The sequence below is a fragment of the Arvicola amphibius genome, chromosome 14 (assembly GCF_903992535.2).
Source record: "Arvicola amphibius chromosome 14, mArvAmp1.2, whole genome shotgun sequence".
Taxonomy (NCBI): domain Eukaryota; kingdom Metazoa; phylum Chordata; class Mammalia; order Rodentia; family Cricetidae; genus Arvicola; species Arvicola amphibius.
The window spans coordinates 20,738,824-20,757,815 of record NC_052060.1 but is presented as its reverse complement, the minus strand read 5'-3'; the positions used below and the strand labels follow the sequence as shown (position 1 = coordinate 20,757,815).

The 18,992-nt window shown below is 42.3% G+C and overlaps 1 protein-coding gene across 1 annotated transcript in view; it reads right to left on the bottom strand.

Annotated features, from left to right (window-relative positions):
- Positions 1-18,992, bottom strand: part of Vav3 (vav guanine nucleotide exchange factor 3) — a 315,752-nt gene that overhangs the window by 166,325 nt on the left and 130,435 nt on the right. The window contains exons 3-7 of the mRNA XM_038311226.1: positions 13,347-13,405; positions 11,086-11,151; positions 5,872-5,980; positions 3,804-3,896; positions 821-889 (exon numbers count right to left, since the gene is read on the bottom strand). Of these exons, the coding sequence (XP_038167154.1) occupies positions 821-889; positions 3,804-3,896; positions 5,872-5,980; positions 11,086-11,151; positions 13,347-13,405 (396 nt within the window). The remainder of the gene's footprint in view (positions 1-820; positions 890-3,803; positions 3,897-5,871; positions 5,981-11,085; positions 11,152-13,346; positions 13,406-18,992) is intronic.

The following is an 18,992-nucleotide window of genomic DNA, read 5'->3' as shown; positions in this document are numbered from 1 at the left end:
AACTAATCAAGTACTTACTGTTTTATTGACAGACTAAAGTAATGATTCCTGTCCCTGGGACACAGAGATGCAAATCTGTTTGGTCAATTAGCGATGCCCTAGTGCTAAGCTAACAACAATCAGACTAAATTGCCTGAAACCAGAGAACCAATGACACAAACGCGAACCAAATAAATTGTGCTAACAGTTTGCTGCAGCAACTCAGAAGTCATAATTTCATTTGTATTCTGATAAGCAAGTCATCCTCAGCAGCCAGCGAATGTATGCCGTTGAGGGAGAATGAGGGCATTTGAATCAAGGTACCAATTCTCCATTATCTCTTCCTATGTACCCTGGAGCACACAGAAACATAACAGCAAGCTCACTCTTTGCAGGCTGAGAGTTGAAGATGAATATGTCTTCTCTGGTATATTGCTGATTAAAATCCTTAAGAGCAGGGACTATCAAATAAGATGTTGGCACAATCAGAAACAGCTGATCTAACTGCCAATCTGCAGGTAAATGGCATCCCTGGGGGTACACCAGGGAATAGTGAGACAGACAGACAACAACATCATGATTACTTAATTGGGAGTACTGCTTCACAACAATGAGACTTGGATAATGCATGAACCTTGCATTCGTGCACAGCACACATTCTTAATTGACCTTGGATTAAAGATATGTTGTTAGCGTTTTCAAAAGAAAAGGATATGGGAATTTGGGAAGGAAAAAAATCATAGAAAACACAAGACAAAAAAATCATAAAGGATCTGGAATCCACTAATAAGTGAAGATGTTCTAGGAAACACACAGCTGTACCTGTCGCAGCTTTACTTACAGGGATATTGATGAATACCGAGTCAAATTCTGCCGACGTCAAGAATCTTTTCAATGGTGCCATAAAATACTACCAAGAGAGAAGAGAAAAGTAACTTTAATTAAGCATAACTTTGCCTAATCTATACAATGGGTTTTTATCAACCAGCAAAATTTATTAAAAGTCAACTATTTATTAGCATTATGAACACAAAGTCTAGAAATACTCTCTATATTAAAAATTTTGCATTGGACAGCTATAAAGACTTCATAGGGACTGGAGAGATGGCTCAAGTGCTTGCCACACAAGCATGAGTGTCTGAGTTCAGATCCCCAGAACCTATGAAAAAGCTGGGCAGATGTGACAGCCTCCTATGATCCCAGAAGTTGGAAGGCAGAGTCAAAGATTCTTGGGGCAAGCAGACAACTAGACTTCCTGCAACTGGCAATCTTAGGCTCCAGCAAGAGACCCTGTCTCAAAAAAGAAAAGTGGAGAACAATAGAGGAAGACACCTGATGTCAACTTGAGGCACCCACTCATATGTAAACACATGTGTACCCACGTGAGTACACAAACATGCATTCGTGCATACCATACACATATATACATGCAAACAAAGGCATAAATATAAGCCGAGACTCTTAAATATAAGACAAAATGCTCCTAAAAGCTAGAAGCTGTTGGCCAAGCAGGAAAACAATGGCAACAGTTGGGAGACAGGTTTGAGGATGCATGTAGAGCATCCCTCCAATTCTCCAACACAGGCTCTTGAGAGGGACGATCTGCTGGTGTAGTTTGTACACCATTTCCATGTATCACTGGAGACTTTGGCATTCAGCCCATACTTCTCCTTCATTGCTAGCCATCTCGGTGTCTGTATAGACAGTGTCTGAATAGTCTAGGAACTTGGCCTGCCAGTTCCTTTATTTCCAATCATTATGAACTCAACTTCCAAATCTCATGGTCACACCACAAGACACTGTCATGATCAACATCTGCGCATGCCTCGCAGGTTAACTTCAAGCAGCCATCTCTCTGAACCCCCAAGCCCAGCCCACGAAGCTCACTTTGTTCAAGGAAGTCTCTAGCCCTGCTGTGCCTAGTAGACTGAGTTTCACATCCTTCGTGGTCTTGCTCCACTCTTTACCCAGTTTACAGCCCACGAGCCACCATCAGGACGGTGCGCTCTCTCCTTCCAATACATTTTTGTCAATAAACAAAACCTTTGGCTATATCTATCTCATCATATGTTTTATAGATCCATATACTATACTGATAGCTTAATTTTAAATAAGACCGTGAAGGGCCATGGGCTCAGTAATGCCACATGTTCACACTGTTCCTAACCAATCGACTCTCCTAAGCCAACTCTTCTACACCTTCTCTTTTCCTGTAGCAAAATCAATCAATCAATCAATAAAATAAAAAAGTTTTCATCTGGTTCTCATTTTGCTAACCTCTAAATGTGGGAGTCACTAGGAGTGGCCTCAAACCTATTCCCTACAGACAGGCCTTTCCTGAAGTGACCTTGCTTAGTACTCTCAGAGAAAGGCATACATACTTAATACCTGCCTCAGTATGGCCCAGTGGAAGTCTGAGGCAGAACACGAGGTTAACATGTCCAACAGAGTCACGATTTCCTGCCCTCCATCTTTTCAGCTGGCATCAGCATCCACACATTTGTGGATACTAGCAGCTATCTTTGGTTCTTCCTTCTTCCACAACCCTTCGCCTACACCAGCAAAGTCTGCTGGTTCTAATTAGACAAATTATTTCCAAAGTCTAACATCCACCCTCTAATCTCCCTCAGTGCTATGACTTCTTGTCATCTTGGTTACTATAATATCCTTCTAGTTTTCTTCTGCTTTCCACCCTTGTTTTACAAGGGCCAGAGTTACCTTTACACCAAGTCTGCTCGAAGGTTCTAGCTTTTGTCCCTATATAACCTGGTAGCCCATCAGTTCTCTGGCCTCTTTCTCAATCTCCTCCACCCATTCTATCTGCCACACGGGACCACAGCTGTTCCATGAATGAAGCCTAAGCTGAGTACTTTCCCATCAGAATTTCCTAGAGCACCTCTGCGCCCTCCAATTGGAGAACCTTTCTCCCAGAATATATATATATGACTTGTGCTCTCAACCTCCTCAGTTGGTGAACTAAGCACTGCGTTCTTACACAGAGGTCGCTGCCATCAGACTCTATACGGTATCTCTAACACATGCCATCCATCCTCTCCAGCTGATTTTTCTTCAGGTAATTCCCCACCCACCTGGCATCCAGCCTAAACTTTCTCACAATACAGAAACTACTAGAAAAACCCACAGTCTTCCTGCCTTTGCTACTATGTTCTTAGTCCCTAAAACAGTGCCATTTAGATGTCAATAGAGCAATAAATAGTTATAGAATGTATAAATCTGCTTTGATGTCTTTATTTTTTTCTTTGGGTTTTATTGAGACATAATTCATGTTTCTCAGAACACAACTATGTAGCTTGCAATCCGATGGTTCTTAGAAGTTCAGAGCTATGCAGCTATCACAATCAAATTTAAAACTGTTTACCACATAAAACATCCGACAGACACTCGTGGCCATAATCCATTTCTCCCTCTCAGCCTGCATTCTCTCCCCACTCCACATACACACTACTCTTCCCCAAAGTTCCACACAGTTGCTTTTTTTGTGCATAATCTGTCTATACATTTGTCTATTCTGGGTATAGATTTTGAAATATTCTTTCTTTCTAATATAAGACTATATCCTTTAACTACCATTCCTATCTCTACTACCCAAGGTTGTACTAGTCCCTAATTCTACTTGGCACCTGAATGACTTCAGTGTGTTCAGATTATAACTATAAGTAAGCACATGTGGTATTTGCTTTCCTGAGCCTGGCATCCAGTGTAAATCTTAGAATATATATTAACATACACACACTGCAAAAGGAGTGGGTCTAGCACATAGATCATGCAAGGCAACCTTGGGGCTTAGATACTTGATAACTTACTTTTTCTATTGACTCCAAAGTTTCTGTATATTTTTCTTCTGTCTGCTTAATTTCTGCTAGGCAACAACTCCGTATATCATTTTCTTGTGATTTCTGCAGGTAGAAAGGTAAAATTTAGACTATTTAGCTGAATTCTCATGTCAGATTATCTAGAAAAAGATCAAAATCACTTTCCATCCTAACCAAACATTGCCAAAAGACATGCTTAGCTGCATTTGTGACACATTTTGTTTGAGCTATTTTTTCAACACTACAAATGAAAAGGTTTTATACAACCATAATAAGCCTTTGAAATAGATATTCTGCTTAAATAAAAACATATTTTCATTCAGATGTTAATGAATCTGGTAACAGAGTCTAAGCACATCCTTTATAGACAGTAGATTACACACGTACTGCAGAAATAACTAGGAAATAGTAAAAGTATTTTTTAAATATTTAAAAGGAATGTAAGATTTGGGGATACAGCTCATTAGCAACTGTATAGCATATATCAGGCCAGAATATCAGTCATCAGCAACACACACACACACACACACACACAAAGAGAGAGGGGGGGAGAGAGATAGACAGAGAGAGAGAGAGAGAATAAGTAAAACTCTTCAAAATATTGCTTTTATACATTATCATAATATAAGGTTCTTTCATTTAGTGTTAAAGTTCAGCATAACACCAAGGTCACAGAGTCACAGACAAAAATGGAATTCAGTTCAGATACTGATTTTTGTTAGCTTTATACCTAGAAACAAGTTTCTCCGTGACTTGGTTTTCGCTTTCTATAAAACAGACGGACAGTACTAAACCCAAAGAGTGCCAAGTGACAGAAGCCATGGAAAGCACGTGTCGCCTTGCCAGGGAGTCCAAACTAAGTGGGGGAAGGCTGTGCCGAGGGTGGAGGAGACCTTGAGGATCTGCTGGCCCTGACGCAGCTGATGCTTGCAGGCACTTCAGAAGAGATGCACCTGAAACCCCTCTGGAAAATGCAGCCAGGACAGCCCACCTCTCACACACCGAGCTAAACACATAGTGATTATACTTCCAAAATATAGGCCAAGTGACTTATTTCTACCCTATGTCTGTCTCTCCTCCCCAGTGTGGAACTCCCAGCCTCCCCCAGCCCCTTATTAAAAACCAGATCACAGAGAGCAGAGCCAAATCATGAAACCCCCGAAGAAGCTGAGTGACCACCAAGACCATGAAGAAGTCTTTAGGATAAGAGAATATGGTAATAAATGCCTAAGTGGCTGACTTTTTTTTTTTAATTTTCAAATCATTGATAAGAAGACAGTTCAAAGCAGTTCTTTCTGAATGTTCCAGGTACATGCATGGCATGGGAGCTATGAGAGCATACCGGTTTATGCTAGTATCTGAAGAAGTTTAATAAAAACAAACAAACAGCAACAAAAACTTAGTGCCTTGCCCAGCCTTGATATGAGTGAGGGTGTGTGCCTAGTCTTATTGCAGCTTGTTCAGCTGAGAACCGCGGGGAGGCTTGATCTTTTCTGGTGGGAAACAGAGGAGGAATGCATCTGGAAGAGAAGGGAGTGAGGGAGGGGCTGGGAGGAGGGGAGGGAAACTGCAGTTGGGTTGCAATGTATTAGAAAAGAATTTTTAAAAGGAAAGCAAATGAGGGGAGAGCCATTTGTGACAAGAGCTAGCGAGTGAGAAGAAACCGTCACTGACATAACTTATGCTAAATTTAAAATGAAAAGAAAAGATTTGCTTTGGAAAAGATGCACTTTCGCAATCACTATCTCACGATTCACCGAAATGATAGCTTCCCGCCACTCTGCCACTCTGCAGCCAACCGGCATGGCAATAGCCCCTAATGCTCATTTTTCTCAGGAAAGGCTTAGACCATAAAGCCCCACAGTCATTTTGAACTTAAAAAAAAAAATAGCAGCTCCTGTCTCCAAATAAGTTATTACCTAAGTTCTAAACAAACCAGGAGCTTTTGTTAAGTATTTCAACAGAAGTTAAGTAAAGACATTAATTGATCTCCTAACTAATTGCCTTCTTTAAAAAACTACTTAGAGTTACTTTTAAAAAAAATCAGCAAAAGCCCTACAGGTTGCTGAGCTTCCTCTGCCTTCATCAAGTCCTCGTAGACTTCTCCGCCTTCATCCTCGCCGTACACACAGTCATAGAGGTCTTCTTCGTCCTCCACGCGGGTTTCACTGAAACAAGGAGTGCAGTTATAATGGCTGTATTCTAGTACACAGTGGCTATAACACTGAGACATTCCCTAAAGGTTCTAGTTCAAAACAGACTGAAATTTTCCCAATGAGTTTCACAGAAAATCCAGAGAAGAGGGAAAATGGAATTAGTGGAGAGAGTCAAGAGGCTCCCATTAAAACTATGTCGTCCCCCCAATTATCTCAATGACAGGCAGAAGAATCCAGCAATTGGGACAGTGGTAATTCATACCTAACTGGCTTTTACTCTCGTAGAACCATATTAATGATCATCTTGCAGCTAGCTCTAAGTCTCTGGGCACTAGTTATCATATGGCTATGGCTTAGTATTTGATCTATGAAAAATGATGAGTTTTGAGAGATCTGAAAGTTACCAGACTTGTCAAAGCAGAGTCATGGTCTCAAAATCAGGTTTGTTTTATGTGGAATATTTTAATGGTCTCATCACACTGTCTCTGCACCCCATCCCAGTATTCCGTGGCCTCGGCTTCATTATACTATTAAAGGGCACAGTGTGGGAAGGTGAGGAGAGCTAAGGAAGAGCTGACAACAGTGAAAATCTGTTTGATAACAGCATCGGTTGCTGTAACGCTATTATGACCTAATCCAGTGCTTTTCAAACCATGCTTCCAGAAGCTCACTTTGAAGATACAGAGACATCTCTCTACAGTCAAATTGCCTTTATCTGTGCTAGCTGCTTGCATTTTATTTTTAAAGGGGGTGACAGGGAAAGATCTTTAAAATATCTAAAACATATTTTACAGTCATTAAATGCCACACGTCGGTTTCTCGGGAATATTTGTACTTTCCAGTCCCCCGTGAGCACTTGGACAGTAGCAGTGGCTGACCAGGGCACTGTTCTTAAACCCCTCCTGAGAGACGATGAGAATGGTCAGTCATGGCATTCCCTCCATTTTAGGACTGCTACCTTCTTCAGTTTCTCCTCCTAGTTTAAAACTTATAGAAATGCCTTCTACCAACATAACCCCCCAGAATGGCCTTGACCGATACAGAGGTGTTGGAATGAGTTAATCCCTCTGAGAAGGAAGCTCAGCCCTTTCACATGACCAGCCCTGAGCCCCCTCTGCAGGCTGCACAGGCTGACGGTTATAAATTAACACGAACAGAACCGAGGACACTGTGGCTGTGTCAGTCCGCAACCTGGGACATTTTTCAGAGCTGGTACAATCACAGGCTGTTTATGTTTGTCATGAAAGATTATTTGGAGGCATTTGACAGAAGTGAACTGTCAAAACCCAGAGGGAAGGGAGGTCTATTAAAGGAGGAAGCTGAAGCCTGAGAGAACGGTGCTCCGAGAAAAATTCACTTCAGAAATACCTGTCCACCCACCTAGCCATCTGCTCATCAGCAGATATTTTTGAAGAACTGACTGAACTCCACGCTCTAAAGACTTGAGACATATATATATATATATATCTCCCATTGAGGATCTGGACCGGTGTGTAAAAGTGTTTGTCATGTAAGTGTGAGGACCCGAGTTTGATCTCCCAGAACATACAGTAAGCTGAGCATGTTAGCACCTCTTTTTAATCCCAGGGCTCTATAGTAAGATGGGAGACAGAGACGAGAGAATCCCTGGAAGTGTGTGGGCCAGCTAGCCAGCCTGCTGCACATAGTCCCAAATAATATAGGAGGCAAGGATGCCATCCGACCTCCAAACACACGCAGGGGCACCCTTGTACCACCCACTACACATGAATGCACATACACGTCATACATAACACACAAGCACACACAAACTGACTTATAAAAACAGCCATAAGCATATAATCCTATATATGCAACAAGAGAAATGAACAGAAACTAAAGAAGCAGAGAAGAGAAGAATCACTGAAGAAAGTCAGATAGGCTTCAAAGAGGTCATTTGACTCAGGTAGATTATGAATATGTCAGTTTATTCAATAGCGATCTGCTGTAAAAATACTGTTTCCTGGGAGGGTATAGCTGCCATCGCAATGCCTATCCTAATAGAACTCCAATGCCAATAAAAGTGGCACACATCTATATCAAGTGGAGAGAGAGCCTGTGCTCCTGAAAAGGGCACTAACACGAAGGATGGAGTCCAGAGAGCCTGGGGATACCGGCCTTGGCAACCCCTCAGGGCAGTGTGCTGGACCACTAGAGGGAAGAGCTGAGACAAAACCATAAGGAGCCATGCACTCGGTGAGCTCAACCTTAACTGGGATAACTAGGAAGCAGCAGGGGATTTACAGAGGAGGGGAGGTGGGGAGGAAAAAACAGGCAGACCAGAAGCTAAGAGGCAAAAGGCTATGAGGCTGAGAGCTGCAACTCAGGCAAAGGCTGATGAGGAAGGAGTCAGGGAAACTCAGGACTGTGACATCAGATACAGATTAGGGGGCTTAGGAAGAGAAGATTAGGGGGATGATGGAGCGAAGAGAAAGGATGAAAGGTGCATTTCAATTTCTACTTGCACTCCGAGGAGTCAAGTCATACTGGCAGCTCTGTGATTTCCATAGTAGGGCATCTGATGGACTCTGGTTAGGACACAGCAGGACAGCTGGGCTAGTCTGAGCACTTAGCTTCACTCTGTCTTGAGGGTGGGTGAGATGGGATCTCTCTATACAGCCCCAGCTGTCCGGAGTCCGGGTATTTTGTGTAACCCATCAAATGGCAGGGGAGCCTCCTGAGGTCATGATGGATCTAACTGAGACAATCACCTGAGGGAGGGGCTGGTCCTGATGGAAGGGGTTTTGCCAGAAATAAAAAAAAAAGGACTGTGGAATCCATTCCCTGACATTGTGACTTGGAAGCCTCCTCCTACCTGACACCTACCATTCCCTCCGAACTAAATCTTCCCTAACAACACTACTAAGCAGAACGAGGTGGGCAAAGGCTATACAAAACAAAGTGATAGGTATCAGTGGCCTCCACTGGGGTTCAGCCCAGGTGGGGCTTTGAAAGAGCATCATCACTGCATTGGACATATGTGTTCTTCCTAAGAATCCGATTACAAGACCAGTAACCTTGCAGTCACTTAATAAAAGACTGCTGCCAATTAGTCAGATAATCAGCATCCATCTTACTTAATAGCAGTGAGTTCTTGGAAGTTTAGAATCAGTAAAAATCTATTCTCAAAGGACATTAAAAATAAATGACTTCAAGGCTACTCCAAATGTCGCTTAGTCTAGAAAGAATTACTGGCTGCCCATTGTTATGGCTGTCGGTAGTACTCTCCTCGCCTGCTCTTCTAGTGAGTGCTCCCAAAGCACCAAGTCACCACACATCTCATCCAGGACAGGATTAAGATCTTCTATCTCTATGCCGGGCGGTAGCACACACCTTTAATGCCAGCACTCGGGAGGCAGAGGCAGGGAGGAATCTCTGTGAGTTCGAGGCCAGCCTTGTGTACAAGAGCTGGTTCCAGGACAGGCTCCAAAGCTACAGAGAAACCTTGTCTCTTTAAGAAATAATAATAATAATAATAACAATAATAATAATAATAATAAAATTTCAAGATCCATGGTGTGAAAGATCTGCATTCAAAGACTACTATGTGTGATATCGTCTTAAAGAAGTTAGCTTGATATACAAATTTGGTTTTTTTTTCATTAACTTATAATAGTGGGAACTTAACACAGTCATTAAATAGATAATGCACAGAACATGTTAGTGCACAAGTGAGCACACAACAGACTCTTACTGTTGCATGACTAGAGAGCGGAAAGCTGATGAATAATGCCTGGCAACCAGTAGGTATTCAGCGCTCCTTTGGCTAAGTCATGTGCATACACCAAACATAGCTCAGTCTCTTTTCCCTTCATTTTTCATGGATGTGGTATAGTTGCATGGGCACGTTTGTATGTGTGAGGGTGCAGGTATGTGTGTAAATGTGTGCAGCTGAATTTATGCAAGCATGTGTGTAGAGGCCTGACGTTGATAGCTGGAACCTTCCTTGATTGCTCTTCCACCTTATTCACCAAGTCAGGGCCTCTCAATCAAATCCAGAGCTCATGCATATGGTGAGTCTCATTAGCCAGCTCGCTCGAGAGGAACCCCACTGCCACTGCTTTCTGAGGCTAGAATTATAGGCATGCTGTACTGTCTAGCCACTATTTAAAAGAGGATTCTAGAACTCTAAACTCAGAACATTTTGCTTGTACAGCTGCTTTAACCATTGAGCCATCTCTCCCATCCATCACAGTTTAAAGTTCTAAGAACAAAGACGTCCACAAGGTTTCTGCTGTCACTGCCTTGGGGTGAAGACTCAGTCAATGGAGCAAACCAACGCGGTCGTAGCCAGAAACACTCTAAAAACACAGAGTAAGGAAAGAACGTGGTGGCTATTTTTGCTGGGTCAGTGGGGAGGTCTTTCTGCAAAGGGACACCTGAGACAGACAAATGTGGAGAGGCCAGTAACACGAGCAGATAAAACAGTCAGGCGTAATGGCAAGTTCCGTGTTGGACAGATGAAAGAATGGATTCCCACAGATTCCAGGAACTGCCCTCGGAGCATAATCCATCTCTTAGAATTCTCTGCAAACATGCCTGAGCTATATCATAAGGTCTTTGAGGAGAGAGGATCACGCTTTATATTTATTCTTAATCTGCACAAGTCACTCAATCAGCAGAAGATAATCAGCCGCAAGGCTTTCTGCCTCGCCCGACTGTGAAATAGCAAAGCTCACAGGATCCTCTGCTTGGCGGAAGCACCATCTACTGACACATCCCTGAATAACTCCAGCCTGCATCCATCCTTCCTTGGGCTGGCAATAAAGCACACACTTTCTGCCCCACAACCCAGTAGTAAACTATTTCTTTTTTATTATTACCTAATTGTGTGATTCTAGTTTCATCTGCCTCTCTATTATGCCCTTGAGAAACGACCTGTTTTTGCTTCTCGGCAGTAAGTTTCTCTTCATATGAACATGGGACAAGAACCAAAAGTCAGTTGTGGCACATTTCCCGTGAAACTTCCCATCATCATTTCAAAGATAATGATGTCTTATCACATCACATTCACCCTGCAGAGAGCTTATTATAGTTCGTGTCCATGCTAAGTGCAAATTTGAGCACTGGCTTAATTTTACTGAAAATCTTCAACATACTCTATTAAGTCAGGAAGGACTTTGTAGATGTCTTCATCATTCACGCTTTCTTCTGTAGGAAAGGGCCTAGAGAGGAAGAAAAAATATGGGAGAGTGAGCAATCAAGATGAGCATTTACTGCCAATTAAACAGTATAAAACTTGCTGCCACTCAAACAAGCCATCACGTTTAATGATTTCTAGGGCTTCTCCAGAAGTGCTTGCCCAGCAGCTGTGCCTGGGGTTCCCCTGGGCAGACCGTAACACCTGCTACCCTAAATCATCGCCAGCATTAGAGCCAGTCCCTGCAGACACAGGTGCAGCTGGGGACAGGCTAATGCGATCACCTGATCTCCCACCTGCCACATACCTGCAGGGTCACCCCAACGACACCCACCGCAGTGCCCAGTTCAGGAGACAAGCAGCCTTGTCCGTGCCCTGTGCCCTTGCCTTCAGCACCCTCACAGCAGCTGGAAGACCTGACCCAGCTAAGACTCTGCCAGCAAATCATCTTCCATGGCTCAGCTCACTAGTAAAGAGGACGATCGTGAGAAGACGAAGACATCACACATATGACTTTTGACCCTGGCAGACTTTTCTGTTTGGACATCAGGGTATTTACGTTGTATTTTTTATTTTCATTTTTGGAGAAATTAACTAGGTCGATTTCAAAGAGACGAGTTGTTTTCGTCTTCTGTTAAAAATATCCCACTTCAATTTTCCCCCACTCCTATCATTTGGCATCTTTGTTTGGCTCATAACATTTCCTCTTATGACCAAAATGATGTTTTAAAAGTATGCCCAACAGAATCACCATAGCAATTATATTTCAATGACAAATGCTCTACTCTTTGGTAGTAAGCATGTTTCATGTTTATAAAAAAGGAGCCATCAAAATAATAAATTTTGAACAATGGCTAAAGAGTTTCATTGAAAGTCAGACTTTTTAATTGTATTTTTATTATTTAAAATAATTTTGGCTTTAAATATATTATGAATTAATTTAATACTTAAGATAGCAAAGGGACCTACATTTTTTAAAAAATAAATGAACCAGTGTAGCCAAGCTTTCAGGGTTGTTCTTTTTTAATATAGGCACATTTTATCAGCTCTTCATGCCTACACTGGTTCATATAGAGAATTATAGTCCTCTGCTATAAATATAGACAAGAAAATTTCAAAAGGAAAATAGCTCTGATAGGTGTTCTTTCAGAATCAAAAGTCCATACAAAGCAGGCTGTGCTTGCTTCAAAATCTACTCTATACACACAATGACACAAAACACATGTTGACATGGGCAGCTACTCAGTATTGAAAAGCAAATTAGAAGGAATTGGAGAATCAACCAGCTGACAATCTATGTCTACAGAAAACTGATAAAATCATGGCCCCTTCCTGAGAAGGGGTCTCCAGGATGTCCTTCCGGAGACCACTGTGGTGGCATCCAGGAATTGAGCTGCTGATCTAGTGCTGAACACTCCTGTGAGACCCACTAGGATCCCCTCCCTCAGAATATGATGGAACCTGGGCACACACACACACACACACTGAAACCAAAAAGCATAGATAGAGGCTTACAAAGCTCTATCGTGGAGGCAGACCAGAACACAGGCCTTGAAGACATAAGGTACAAAATGACACCTATTTCCATGCAGCGGGGCTAAATCTTCTTCACTTTGTGGTTCTTTTATTCTTTACTGACAGCTTGCACTTAAATAGTGTGCAGTGTCTAAAAAAGAAGAGGCTCGAACAACTCACACACCTCTGCTTCCAAGCTTACCGACTGAATTATACTCCACTGCTTGGAGATGGTATAGACCAACTAGCAACTCCTGAACTTTTCACGCATCACCCAACCTTCAACACACTTTCTTCTGCATCTGTCATTTAATGCTTGTGGGGCTGTTCCTTAAACCCATAAAAGTTGAGAGTTATTATTATGGTCTCCTCTACAGGAACCAAATACATTATGCGTTTAAATATGTATGTACTAAAGCATTTGCATTTGTCTTAATGAATTATACATATATAAATGTTGAAGAACATTTTTTAAAGAGCCATAACCAATGGCAGTCACCAGGGAGCTAAGAACAATGTTCAGTCACTGTGCCTCACTCGGTTCTCTGAATACGTTCTTAATTGCTCGGTAAATCTCAGATGTGTATGTGGCACTTAATATACCAAGCACAAAGACCTTTGCAAACAAAAGCCATTCAATAAATCAAGAAATAAGCATTGCAATGAACTGCATGGGAAACAGGAACCACAGAGGCATGAGCTTACCTGATTCCTGTGGCCAACGCTATTGGTGTGCGGGATAACCGAGATAACGTTTCTATAACCTGCGGGAAGAAAGAGGAAAATGTTCATTGAACACGTATTTATCGAGGCTTAACACTTTTCTCAAAAGCGACACATTTCCCATTCAATATTAACAATGGTTAAAGAAAGACAAATTTATTGACTCATAAGGTGTGAACTGGAAAGAGTCATGATTGGGAAGCATAAACGCCTGGGTTATATCTGTGTTCCTTTTAATTTTATGACTTAAATGAGTTTACTAAGATGTGAGTGACAGTCTTCTTCCAATAAAACAGGGAGTTAAACTCATTAACCCTGTGTATTTAATACCTAAAACTGAAAACCCTTAGAGATCACCTAAATCAATGTTCTCCAGCATAGTACCCACTAGATATGTGAAGCTATTTAACTTAAAACTTAAAACTCATAAATTTCACGTCCTTTACTTCACTAGCCAAATTCTCAGCACTCAGTCGTCACTGTTTCTGTTGTGTTTTGGAACACACAGATATCAGATATTTTCACACCGCAGCAGGCAATGCTGGGCAGAAAAGTGAGATTGCCAGTTCTTGAGTCTGACCGCAGGACTTCAAATCCGAGTTTCCCATTCATTAACCAGGTAACCTTAAGCAACCAACGAAATTCACAAGTCTTGGCTTTTTCCTCTAGATAATTATCCTCAGATAATAGCTAATGATCATTAGAGTATTGTAAGGATTAAAAAACACACACAGTACCTGCAAAATGGCTAAAAGGGAGCAATTCTTTATAATCACCAACATTTGAAGAAATTGCTTTGTTCTAATTCTGAGGGTGTTGAAAAGAATTTTTTGTTCTAAATTACTTTTGCTTATGCATTTCAAAAACTCCTTATGAAGATCTTCAAGCACCTAAGCCCAAGTGTGCGCTGCTAAGATTTGTCACCTGTACCTAGCAATTTTACTCCTCTTTCAAGCCTTTATACCTAAAATCACCTTTGTCAGGAAACCAGTGCCCTACAATGCTTTTTTCTCATTGATGCATTTGTTATGATAAATGTAATTGCTCGCACCCTCAAAATTAAGCAAGCAAAGGAGGATCTGCTGTGCAATCCATTTTGAGTAGGAGGGGGAATGGGAGAAAAATGTGTCTATCTGGACTGAGATAGTCTAGTGAGCACCTAAAAATCCTCAGCTCCAGGACAGAAGGGTGAGCAATGTCTCCAGCCCTCAGAGAAAGCGTCTCTAGGGTACCAGACCCATGGATGGGTTGACAAAACACCAGGCTCAGTCATGAGCCTATTTGTAGCCCTGTTTGCTAGTTTTCAGGTAAGCTCGCCTTTGCTAGGCTTTATCAAACATGGATTAGAAACAGCTAATTAACTGCTGCACAATATTGTTGAGCAAAAATGAGAATGCTCCTCAAGTCATTGCGAGGTTGTATTACAGAAAACAAAATTAACTACATAGGGAATTGTACATTGGCTATAAATAGCAATGTCCTGTTGGCCCTGGATTGAAATTTGTGAAAAGAACAGATGTGACACATTAGCACTAAAATTTTTTTTGAAAGTAAAGAGAACACATATGTCAATCAATTCTATATGAGCACTCTCCCAGTGAATATGTAGCTCAAAACAGCATATTATACGTGACATAAGTATAGTTCCATTTACTTTAAAAAGAAAAAACTGATTCAACATTTTTAACAAAAGAGATGTTTTTGGACAGTTTCTAGGGTCCAAATGAAGAAAGAACCTGGAGACCAGGGAGAAGGGGCAAAGCTACTGACCCTCAAATTATACATCTTACCCTAACTTCCAGCTGAGAAATAAAAAGAACGGAAATCTGGAGACACCAAAACCATGTTTCTAAATGAGAAGTCTAGTGTGGGGAAAACTTCTGTAATAATTTGAGAAGTAGTATTCAGACCCTTGGTTAACTAATATTGAGTTTTAGACACACCCTATTGGGATGGGCCAGTACTAAAGAATCCCAGAGAATGCTCTGTCTCTTGCTGTGTTTTAGGCTGTGGTCTCAGTCCCTGCTTAACAAGAAAAACAACACAGCAATAATACATTATTACTGCTACTTTAATATGCGTTTTAATGGCAGTTAATTTTGTTCTCTGAAGATATTTTGTACACTAACTATAGATTTATGAAATAATTCACATTTTGACTTTTATCTGCCAACAGTAGAACAGCTACAGTATTTTTCCATCCATGTGTCTCCCTCCTCACGGTAGAGGGGAAGCTGGAACTAAAACCAAAACAAAATAAAAATGTACAGCATGGTTTGGCATGTAAGCATCCATCCGCCACCAGAGGGAGCCATACGATAGTCTATTACCTTAGTCCTCCTGATTACCTGAAGAAACGCCTATGATTCAACGAAGGAAGGCTATTTATTACTATTCAATACTAGAAAATAGCACAGATATAAATTCATGGGACATGGGATGGAAAGACTGTGAGGTGACCTTAAAGTGAGTGGCTGTAGGATTCCTCATTCTCAGGTCTATCCTATTATAAGACATAGTCCTGGCACTAAGTTTAGCCAAAACAAATAAAGGCTGTTTAGTCAATGTGGTGCCTTTAGAACAACGTCTATTCTATAACGACCATGTTTGCAGACTGAAAACAGGCACGTACATGAATCAATGCCAGACCCTCAAATCCCGTGTGGATCCTCCGACCTGCCCCTCTGAAGCAACTGAGTGAAAACCACTGAAAGATACTAACAGGCCCGTGTTCCATGAAATACGCTAATTTTAAATGGTTACTTCAAAATGATAAATTATGGACGCCGACTCTCAGAAAGGAGGGTGAGATAGCAAGAAATGTTCTGACAATGAGCAATGCTGGCTATACATCCTGGACTTGCTTTCTGTATCCACATCCTCCAGCCCCACTGGTAGGAAAACGCAAGGTTATAACTGGCGTAACATCAATTAGACCTACTGGGTGAGGAAGGTGGGAGACGTGAGCAAGGCTTCTCAGTCCCACTTTAAATTGGAGATTACATCCCAGAAGCGGTAGGATTATTGAGAAACTTTGGGAAAGGAGAGAACAGGGCTAACTGCACTGGGGAAACAGAATTCAGCAGAGTGAGCAGGGTATACAGGAAGGTCATGGGGGCAGCCAGTAGATAGAACCAAACAGGGATGTTCTCGATAGTTCGAAAGTACTCTAAGATAGCTACAGTGAGACCGTAAAATGCGTGATGCCCTTAGGAGCTGTGGCTGAGCACTGTGATGTCCTTGGGAGCCATGGCTGACCACTCTGACAGCTCAGGAGGGAAGAGGAGCCTGGGTGATACAGGACTGTCTCTTCAAATGTGCCACCTGGAAAGCCCACTTCCGTGCCCCACAGCTTTGATCAGGTGAGGCCAGAGTTCTGCAAGGCTGCTGGCTCCTCCAGGTGCCTTCTCTCTCTGACCAGTTCCCACCCCACCCTGGGTCTCAGGTATCCTCTCACAGATCATGGCTGTAACTCTGTCCTGGCACTTATCGCTCTACTTAAAATTTTCAAAATCAGCTTTCAATGTTTGCAAAAGAATTCAAGATTTTTTTCAATTAAAATATTAATACATGAAAGTTGTCTCCCTCCACCTCCCTGAGCTCAATCCAGATGGGACCACAGCTAAAAATCTGCTGTAATTCTTTGAAGTTTTTTTCTTTCTTCTTCTTCTAATAAATGCGTTCCTAGCTCCTATCCCGGCATGATGGCTTCCGTCTCTGATCCTAACACTTTGGAAACTGAGGCAGGAGTATTATTACAACTTCAAGACCAACATGCGATGCATAGTGAGTTCTAAAGGAGAGCGATGCATATAGTTCTAAGTTCTAAGGGAGAATGGATTACGGAACGCGGCCCTGTCTCAAAAACAGAGGGTTTTAATATGGATCTGTTTTTTAGGAGTTCTAAGAGTTCTCTAAAACCTTCAGAGTCATGTTTTGTCATTACCCATCAATCACAGCCGTGCCGTCATGCACAGTTATCCTTCCTTCATTTGAATGCTGTGTGACACTCCAGCATATGTAAATAATCCAATGGTTTTGCCATTTTCCCAGCAGTAAGTGCTTCTAACACTCTGCTGCGAATGAAGCCAGCAGCCACATCCTTGCCAAGTGTATGTTCACGTATATGCAGGCCCTGTTGGAGGAAGGATGGTGAAGAGGGTGCCTGCACACGTGGAAAGGAAGGAGAAGCATTCTTTAAACTGCTTGTGTCAGGAACCTAAGACACTCTTGAAGGGCCTGCGAGAATGCAGCAAGAATTTCAATGCTAGTCGGCTCTCCAAAATTAGGAAACACCTTCCGGGCAGGAGACCCAAACCGCCTCTGCCCTGCTTGATTTTTGATGAGCCAGTGGACTTAACTATCCGCTGCCCAAGTAAGTGAACAGAGTAATGTGTGCCTTGCAAAAATTACTGAGAAGATCCAATATGCATATCAGCAATATATATAGCGAGCTTCCTGATTTTCCTTAAGTTTTCCCTCTTAACTTATTCTCTGACCCAATAGCTTGGTGGGCAATCAGAGGCTTCAGGCTTGAGCCACGAATGTAAAAGCCAGCTTAGCGGTTCGGGAGAACCGTACAGCCTGACAGTGCCACAGCCTAAGTGAGCAGCTGTGGCTGGAGACCCAGGTGCAGCATCCAGGCACCCGCAGGCTCAGAGCGAATGCCCTACGGAGCAGAGACAAACACGGTGTCTAAGAGGGGCTTCAGCGTGTTCGTCTGGGAATCAGACAAAAGCAGGAGGAGAGGTCAGCTGTGAGCCAAAGGCAACCGCGGGAACTAGTATATTACCCAGAAGCCCTTGACTCTAGATTCCGGACCATGAGGCCCAGCTCTAAACCCAGCCAGATGGTGAGTTGCAGATCAGCAATCTATTTCACCTTCCGTCTCCTAGGAAATCAAAAGAACTCATTATATTAATTTTCTTTGCAATTCCAATTTCACACAGTAAATTGCCCCATTAGGATACGCTGCAGCTCAGCGTCACTTCCAGCCACGTTTCAAAGCACTGGCTGTGGCTTTGTCATTTTTGCCTGCAGGGTGCCATTAGAGAGCATGCTCCTCGCACCATCTCTATGGGCCTAGCAAAGAAATATAGCCAGGGGAGACAGACGAAGCATCCTTTCTGAGCAAGACCGTAAGCCATGGGGAATGAGTTTCCATTGTTCTTAAGAATAGTGCATGTGTGTATAGCTTAAATGGGTCAAATTTACAACATGAACTGACCTCAGTGGTGGGTACAATTATAAAAAGTATTTTCTGAAGCAACCATAATTGAAATTATCAGGAGTAACTACCTCCTTTAGGAATTGTGTGTGTTAGGTTGTTACATAAGCAGACTGGGGTAAGATTTTCTGAGTTCAGATTCAACCCCCACCTTCCACGGATAGGGCGAATATGGAACACTCTGCTTTGGTTCCATTGCCTATGTGAAATTTCGGGGACAACATAACTTGCGACACAAGCCTGCGGTGAAGGAAAAATGAAGCAATCTGGTACACTTGTCCCAGAAGCACTTCCGTGCTGGCATGGCCATACCCTCCACCCTGCCAGCCTTGGCCCTATACCTCCAAACACCCCAAAAGAGGAACATCTTTCCCTTAGAACGAGCTTCATCTCTCAACAAC